This window comes from Mytilus edulis, chromosome 14 (assembly GCF_963676685.1).
Source record: "Mytilus edulis chromosome 14, xbMytEdul2.2, whole genome shotgun sequence".
NCBI lineage: Eukaryota > Metazoa > Mollusca > Bivalvia > Mytilida > Mytilidae > Mytilus > Mytilus edulis.
Genome location: NC_092357.1, coordinates 61340853 through 61350658, shown reverse-complemented (window position 1 = coordinate 61350658; position 9806 = coordinate 61340853). Strand labels below are relative to the sequence as shown.

The following is a 9806-nucleotide window of genomic DNA, read 5'->3' as shown; positions in this document are numbered from 1 at the left end:
ACCCAGTGGTAACAGGAGGGAAATCACCCCTGGGGACAAATTTTTTTTCTCTTAAAATTTGCAAAATTTTATTACATGCTATAGTTATAATATAAAAAGACAAATTAGGGGCAAGTTTATTATATAATATATCATATATGTGAGAATCGGACGCCTGTTTAATTAATTTGGATATTATTTGAATGATTTAGTTTTCAAAAAAACACAGGGGACAACATGATTTTAGGGGGGGTTGAACATTTAAATTACAATATTTTATTGGAAGAAATATAAGAATGAGTGTTTAATTGGCAGGCCATGGTGCATTATATAATTTAGTTTATACTGAAACTTAAAATTTTCAAAAAAGATGGTTGAATAAAAAAATAATTGCTGGTGAAGTGCGGGACATGGAAATTAGACTTTTTCAGATATTGTCTCATATATTTTAGGCAACACATTGTAGCCATGACCGGAAGCATTGCGATACTAGATTTCTTCAAGACATGCGCAATGCGTGTAGACACGTGGCACATAGCAAGATGCAACATTGTAGAAACATCGCAAATAACTACTATGCAGCCGTGAGGATAGGAGGAGGATTTCGTTTTAGAAATACAAGTCCAAGTTGGTGTAGTCAGAGGTGGACCAGAGCCTGCTGCTAGATTCCGAATTGGACACAATCTGAAAATAATACAAGCTTTGCATACAAGTATCTAAACACGCCCCGTTTTACTCTCTGTTTTAAAGACCTTTCGATATCCTCTGTTATTTTACGTATTAATACACATCTTCACAAAATTGAAGACTGAGATTTCTTTGGCTGATTGTATAATCACTAGAACAGAAAGTAGGATGGATTGTGATTAGATCATTGATTGTATGCAGTACCTGTTTTTTGTGTTTTTGTTTTAAATCAGATTGGACTTGGACATTAACATATAATATCCCGATGAATATATATAGTACTATGTACTTAAATGGCTTAAAGTGTCAACTTTTTATATCTAAACAATACAAAATTGTGTTCCTATAATGCTTTATAGTGCTCGACTTGCGTTTGCTGTACTTAAGAGTCTTTTTTGTAGTTTTATCTGTTTTTTAATATTGGAATACGTTTTGGAATTTAAAATTTTTTGGCCGCGAGCTTCGATGAAAAGTCATTGACAGTCGAAATGCTTATTTGGTGCAGTAAAATTTTGCCGTAAAAATCATTTTAAATTAATGTTATGTTTTTTTTTGTGTGAAAAAAGGACAAGGAGTTTAATCTTCGAATATCAAAAGGTTATACTATAAACTCATCGTAGATACCAAGATTGAAATTTTGTACGCCAGACGACATTTTCGTTTAAAACAACCAACTCACCAGTGAGGCTCGAAACAAAATATTCTTAAAAAGGTCAAACGTTACAAATTACTAATTTTGAAGAGCATTTAGGACCAAACAATCCTATGTTTTGCCCAATTTCAATGAAGCCTATCTATTTGGAAAAATTCAATGTTTTGTATAAGTTAATCTATAAAAATTGCAACATGATAATTCATGTAAAAAAAGACGTACTGACTACAGGGCCTTTGATACCCTCGGAGAAAAAACTCCACCAGTACTGGCATGTAAACACATTTAAGACATCAAACCAATAATTCAATCAACCAAACGACATGTTGGATGCAATAAGTTCATCACTGAACTAAATAATATATAATATCTGTATTATTCATTGTTTATTTGTGTTACGTGTGCATGTATTTATTTAAAACCCTATTGTTTGTATTTAGAACAAACAAAATATCTCCAGGACGTTCGCTCCTCTTGATTTGAATGCTTGTAAGATATTCGGAATCCTCTGGTTTTATCCATACAGTGCGATTGCAAATATATGCCCACTAACCCCTACTTTTCTTTCATAATTTAATTACAAATAGTTCAAAATGCCATCTTTGAAAATCTTATTAAATTCTTGTTATTTTTTATACTATTTGATAGAAAAACGGTGCCATGTTAAATGTATGAAAACCTAGAGAGAATTATTTCCCGCCAAATTTTCAATGTCTTATATTTCGAGAACAAGCACATGGACGCCTCATTTTTTTCTGCTTTTTTAGTTCCTTAATTCATATATCATTTATTGTATGCAACCGGATGTGACATACTATGATTTGGTGGTATTAACACACGATAATGATATAAGCATGCATACAAAATCCTATAATTGAAAAATTTTGATCTTTGATTTTTTCATAAGTGTATGACTATCAAAATTAAAATTCCATTGGTATAATTTAGTTTAAATAAAACAAATTGAAATTTTTACTTATTCATTAATGAGTTATTTTTAATCGATTTTTTTATTCTACTTGAAGAAGTAGTTAGATTCTTGATTTTTAAAATTTTATTTCATGCTATTAAATATAATTCTAATTTGCAGTTTCGTGTGTGTACGAATTTGTGTATATTTTTAACATGTATAGCGCTCAGAACACTCCTATTGTTATATACATGCACTTTAGAAAGGCCTTGCTATAATAATAATAAATGATAATCATATAAGCGTTGTTTACTGTTTTGTACACTAATCATGTTTTATCTTTAGAATTGTTTAACATAAGGGCATGTCGAGGTTTTTATAGTGTGGTATGCTGTATTGATGGGTTTCATGTTGACAGTGTGTTGACATGAATGTTCATTGCTATGGTCATAATTATAAATCAACTGTTATCAAAACTTTTAAGTCTTTGTAATTCTATGGATTTTCAAATGCTACCCTTAAGAATAGATTACCATAATGCTAATGAAGAATTTGGCCGAAAATTTTGGAAACATGGGTTTACAATGCTCGTTAACGTCGTGCTTTATTTAGACTGTTTGATTTGTTTGATTTGAGATTTACTGGTGTGCCTGTGTAGACAAAACGCACATCTGGTGACGACATTTTAATCTTGGTAATTATGATGAGTTTACTATTATAAAAAGTGGATATGTAACGTTTGTCTAGCTTTTGAGTGTTTATTACAGCTTATTAGTATATGTTCTATATCTTCTTTAGTGCCACATGTATTGTACATTGGATATATTGGCTTAGTTGACCAGGTAATAAAGTGGTACCTAATCTTAGTCTTGTAGTTTTTACATGGTATTGACTATATTTGTTGAAAGGAGGCTTTTTGTAAACTGTATGATTAATAGGACAATTCTATCAAAAATATGTCCCATCTTGCTTGCCATATATTTTTTTACTCTTAGTACTTTTACTTTTTGGTACAAACCAAACAAATAAGATACGTTAAAGAGAAAAGTGACAGATGTGATTAATGACGATACATAAGTTGTCATGAGAAAAAAGTAAAATAGTTTTGTTGTAATATCAGACTAGTTATCACAAACTCAGAGTAAGTACTCTTGTCATTAATACGGTCGGTTTTTTTTTAAATTTTAACTTTTATGAATATTTTAAATCATCCAAAACACAGAAGAGTTCTACCCCATCTTCCTCCCCAGGACATAAACGGATCATTCGGAAGCTGTTTTGGGATTTTGTTTTCCAATGCTCTCATACAAGTGATAGGTTTGGTTGGATTTAAAACTATGTTTAATTCAACATTTTCTACATAAGAAAATGCCTGTACTAAGTCAGGAATATGACAGTTGTTATCCATTCGTTTGATGAGTTTGAGCTTTTGATTTTGCCATTTGATTAGGGACTTTCCTTTTTGAATTTCCTTGGAGTTCAGTTTATATCTTTATTTAGACCAAGGTCTAAATAGTATGAAATATGCCTAACTCCATCAATTAATGATTTTTACACATTGCTAACAAAATGTTTTTATAGTTTAAAGATTCTATACATAAAAAAAGAGGCATGCAAATTGTTCAATAAAACATATTAATTTAAATTATTTTAAGCAACATTGTAAAGAAAAGCAGTTTCTGTTTTGTTCGCAACAAGAAGTCTCCTGGTCTGTTTATCAAAGAAAACAGCTGACGGTTCATCTAGACCATCTTTGTCTGTCAGAATTTGTCTGTGATGTTTTCCATCATTTTATATAATGACCACATTCCACGAGTTCTCTCCAACGACAAACACGTGACCGTCATTATCTACAGGGATGCCCATCGGACGTTCCAAAACTGAGATATCGTTAAAAGTCCAAAGAGGTGATCCATCACGGTCACAACAAACTACACTATCATCTCTCAGGTCAGTGTAGTATATCTTGTTGTAGAATACAGATACGTAAGAACCTGATGGTAAGCTACAACTGATCTCGTGAGAGGTAAAATAATCCACAGTGTTTATTTCATATATACCATGTCCTTCAACACAGGCAAAAAACGAGTCTTGATCACGTGTGATTCCATATGGACGACCAGGAAGATTGACGAACTTAACCTTCGTCCGGCTCTCGGTGTCTATTATGTCAATACCGATGTACTCGCTAGAATATCCAGATATGATAGCCATTTTTTCTCATTGATTATTGTTATGTCATACCCATAACTAGGATCTAGCAACATATCAAATTTAAATTTACTATATATCTGACGCAATGACATTTAGACTTTTTCTATAGTAAGAGTCAGTGAAGAAATAATCGCCCTTCACTAACATGCAACAACCTCTAATAGTCTCTCCATATGTCGTTATTAGTTTCTGTAGAATCAACTTTAAATCGTTTATGGTTTTCGTTGGAGTTACTTGAAACTGTGCTTGTTTGTGTTTCGCTCTGATTAAACGAATGTTACTTGACGTCGTTTTTATTTCAATTGATCCAAAATTCCTCAAACTGTTTGAGATACTAATCATTCCAGGATCTACTTTAATATCCAGATTGACCTGATCGATTTGTTTATTTTATATCAAAGACAGCAGAAATTGTACATTTTCAAAAACCTTCACTTCAACATGTTCAATATCTCTCATTCCGAGAAACGTCTGAAGACCGGAAGCATGTTGTTTGCTGCTTTGGAGATTGGTTTGATGTTCTATTATTACATTTTCCTTCTCTATAACGGATGTTAAAATCTTGTGAATATTCTTTTTACATTGACACTCTTTTTTCTCAAGATCTTGCTTTATTTCTTTGTCAAGTTTGTCTAAATGTTTGTTTATTTGATTTCTTATTTGTTGAATTTCTGCAAGACGTATCTCCTTCATTTCTTCAATACTGACTAAATTAGCCTTTCGGACCTTCTGGATTCTATCAATGTTCTGTAATAAGTCTGTTAGTCTTGTTTCTAAATCTTGTAGCTGCCCGGATGTCTTCGCGTTGTTTGCAACTTCTCCAAGAGGAATAACGTTGCATTTCTGGTGTTCTTTGATGCATTTGAAACAAATAGGTAACGCATGCGCAACGCAGTATTGTTGATACTTTTTATTGTGATATAAACATGACTGCTGTATATCAGTAATAAAGGACGGAAGAGATTTGAAATTGTCACTTGGTATGAGTTCGTGACCTCGTGTGGCTTTGAATACTTTATGATGTTCCTGGCAGTCATCACAAATAGCTTCTTCACACTCCAAACACCAGTAGGCTGATGGTTTGGTTATATGTCGCTCTGAACATGGACTACAACGTGTTGTACTAGAAGCCATGGTGATATCTGAAATGTGTATATTTTTAAAAGTCTAAATTGTATATTTTTTCTTGTTGTGTGATGAGTGAGTTTCTGATAGGTAATTTTGTTGTAAGTGACAATGACAATCAAAACCAAGGAGTAAACAAAGACTAAAAATTCCAAAGGACATTTACATCAACAGTTATAAATAATAAATAAGAAACAACACGAACGCCACTAAAAACCGGGAGTGAAATCAGGTGCTCCGGAAGGGTAAGCATTTCCTGCACCGTATGAATTATTTTTTATCACCTGACCTGAGATGAAGTGGTAAACATAGCTGTTTACATCACTTGGTAACCGTTGGCTGTCATTCGTCATCCCTCGTATTTGACAAAACCTACGCCTATGAAATATAACAAGGCAACAAATTTCTTTAGATATTTAATGACAATTGTTGAATGATGAACCCCATATAGAGCATCGTCTCTTCTTATAAAAAATCAACCAATCGCATTCGAACTTTGGTTGATAAAGCATAACATATATAGTTTTTGTTGCTTCTGCTATGCAAACAAGCTTGCCACCCTGACAAAAAGTTGCACATAGAATGAAAGAAGGGCTCTATTGTCTATTATCTTTTAAAACCGTCTGAGAGTCACCATGATCGAATTCTTGACACTTTAAGGGCATATGTTACAGTTACCGGGGCGGTAATGACGTTGCTAACGTAAACTGCTATTTTCGAGACGTCAAACTGTGACATATCGGGAAAAGATGCATTTTTAGATTGATTTTTTTCGTTCAAACAGATTTAACTTTTAAACAATTCATGAGCCCCTCTGTTTTAAAATGATTTTTGGTTTGATTACGTATGAATATTATTTGTACTAAATTTCATGAAAAAGACAATGATGCATTTTTTTAAATGTGATAAATATACAGCCACAAATGACATTTTTTCTACATTCATGAACATTTGATTTAGTTTTTACTTTTTATAAACCAAATATTTTATAAATTTATAGGATAATATTTATAGAGGAGAACTTATAAATAATTTAACAAAAAACAGCTTGTGTTTATCTTTTAAAACAAAAAAGTTATGCATTTCTGTCGGGTGGAAAAATACGTCCACAAATCCGAATTTTGACCAAATATCTGAAATTTCTACCACATTTACTCAAAAAGTAAAAGAAAATTCTCACCGTCAGAAATAAACTGTTGGGTATACAAGTTTTACAAATAAGTCAACATGATCGAATTATTGATAACTTAAATTGGAGATACGGCTTAAAAAACTAATCAAAAAGGCCAATATGTGCGAAATTGCCAAATGACTCTTTTCAGGCGATGTGGACCGTTAATCTAAGTTTCGACTCATGATTTACTTTATCATGTATATGTTGTAAACAGTAATTGATACATTAAATTTCTGTCCGGCACAAGTGAAAAAGAAAGCAATAGATAAATACTTGATAACAGGGGATAAAAACATATAGACATATATTGTGTTGTGCATGTTGTATTAAACGTTAATTCTTCAAATTTCTTATCATTTGTTTACAGAAATTCACGTGCCATAAAAAAAAGCTAGATGACCAATTAATACTGTCATGATTTCTTACATAAATAAGAATTTCGAATTATTCTCTTTATTTGTTAACTTGTTTCAGCCTTTTTCTTGGATAACTTCTTTAAGTGAAATGCATTTATTGTGGTGAAATTGACCATGTCAAATATCGTTATTTGAAATGAAGCTGTGAATTTTGTTTATCTTTTTATGATATATTCATTTCTTAAGAGATTAAACGGGGATTTGGTAATCGTGATTGTCATATACCAGTTCTGAAAAAGAAAAGAAAAAATGACGTAAAATAAATGGTTTAACTATTTCATGTATTTGATGTTCTGGGGTTGATTTAATAATCGTCATAATGTGTATTATTTAATTTTTATTATACCTAAAACAATGTAGAAGAATTACAAAACATATCTGGACAGTACAACAGATCACTCTAACCACTTACATCCAACTCTTCCACAGAGAAACACTAACGAGCAATGCATTGTCCAGATAATAAAATATTTTGGAGATCAAGGTGAAAATTGCATATTCTTTGAAGGTCACTTCCGCATTAGAGAACAAATTCAGATTAATAAATTAAGGTATGTCACAGCTAATGGCACCTTTTTCCGATAAACTTTCCAAAACGTTTGAATAAGAAATTTCCTTGTTCGGCTTAATAGATATCAGAGTTTGTAAAAGAAACCAAGAACAAAGGATCTACATTCCAATCATATTGAGAGATGTGTGATTATATCAAGAGGAAGAACTAATGTCCTTCTCTCGTGTGTGCTTGTGCGCGTATGAATTTATAGTCTCCGATTTGATTTTCATTAAAGATTTCAATTGCACACAATTCTGTGGGGCCGTTTTCATGAAGATATCAAAACAACATACAAAATCATCTGTGAAAGTGAAACTTGACAATAGTATGAATAACAGACCTACCCTTATAATCAATTGGATTGCTATTTTTGAAATTTGGCAAGCTCTAAATTATGGTGTACCCGTATTCAAGACGTATTCAAGATAAAGAAACAAACTGATGAGTCTTTTGTAGAAGCGCGTCTGGTGCAAATATTAAAATTCAATCCTGGTATCTATGATGAGTTTATTTTAAGTAAAGATTGACAAAAAATCTTATATGTATTGCCTACCTGACGACCAACCTATTATACCTACGGATTCCTATATTGATCTGAATGGTCACGTGCTGTCAAAGTACAACGAGATAAAATTTCGACCTTGTTTATTACCTTAAATCACCTATCATATGGTACAATATAAAAAAAAATACATATCATACATGCTTTAGATGAATTTGGCTATTTATTTTAGGTATTTTTAACATATAGCTCTTCAACGATTTTTGGTACTTATACATCTTCGGATTTCAAATGTTTGGCTTTGAGCGTTCCTGATGAAGGTAAATCCAGAAAAGCGCTTCGGACGCAATAAATTATTAAACGTGTTGTTTTATATTTTTACATCACTGGGTTGATACCTCTGCTGGTGGACTATCAGTCCCCGAGGGTATCATCAGCTCAGTAGTCAGTGCTTCGGTACTGACATGATTAAACAAACTTTACTAAAATTGTCCGTTTATAAATTTTGAAATTATTATGAAACTAAGGTTTCAACTCCCTCAGGCAAAGTTGGCTTTAGATGAATTTGGCTATTTATTTTAGGTATTTTTATATTTGTAAATAATAGTTTATCGCTTCGACTATATTTGAAGGGTGAGATACAAAAGATTGTAAACTCATAATTTATTCTTTAGACTATTTTATTGCTTTTAATACACAATTCAAATATATCATTGAGTCAACGTTACTGGTAAGCTTACATTCAGTTGTAATTATTTTTTGGTAAGGGTTAGGTTTTCTTGTCGTAAATTGTTAAGTACAAATGTATGTGAAAAAACCCCAAAACAAGTCAACTGGTTACAAAATGTCAATCAATTTATCATTTGAAAAGAGTTTCATTCCTGAAAGCTTTTTAGTACTTGTGTCTGTTATGATTGAAGATTTCATAGAGGTTTGTACATCGATCGAATATTGGACTGTAGTTTCATGGTATTGCAAGGTTCAGCCTACAAACTTCCAACCGTGAAATTTAAACTAGGCAGTTTTGTTAAACATAAATGATAAAATGCCAAAAATACTTATTATAAATCAGCACTGCTACAATTGTGCAAGTATAGGAATAATATGTTCTGGTCACAAAATTGGGGAATTATGCAGAACTTCATCAAATTCCGGAGCACAGTAGTGGCGGATCCCTTACTCCATTTGTTTTCCTTACGATAGATGCTTTTGAATGGAGAAATATGATGAGAACCCATTCTTTTATCGTGTTTGGAACCCCTCCTTTGAAAATGGCTAGATCCGCTCCTTCAAATTTTTCTTTTATATCAATATATTATTAGTACAAGGCTGGTAAAAAGGACGAGAATAATAAATCCAATAATTGCACGGACTCAATTCCCAACTGAGTATCTTTTGCGTTTTTATGTTTTATGTTTTTGATTGTTTTTGTTTCTGCTTTGTTATTGCTCTAATTAGTAAATCCATATGTAACTCCGCCACACTCCGTAAGTGCTTGTCCCTTGAAAGAGAGGAGCCAGTTATTCAGTGGTCGTCTTTTGTTGCCATGTATCATTTATGTTTTTTTGTTTATTGGTTAGTACATAAATCAGGC

At 32.2% G+C, this 9806-nt stretch overlaps 1 protein-coding gene across 1 annotated transcript; it reads right to left on the bottom strand.

Annotated features, from left to right (window-relative positions):
• Positions 1–4832: 4832 nt before the first annotated feature.
• On the bottom strand, positions 4833–5576 carry LOC139504369 (E3 ubiquitin-protein ligase TRIM71-like). Its single transcript, XM_071294444.1, has one exon. It carries the CDS (start codon positions 5574–5576, stop codon positions 4833–4835), a length of 744 nt encoding a protein of 247 aa, XP_071150545.1.
• Positions 5577–9806: the final 4230 nt, after the last annotated feature.

Bases quoted from the DNA above. Each gene is read 5' to 3' on its own strand.
- LOC139504369 (XM_071294444.1), bottom strand. From the start codon at position 5,576: ATGGCTTCTAGTACAACACGTTGTAGTCCATGTTCAGAGCGACATATA.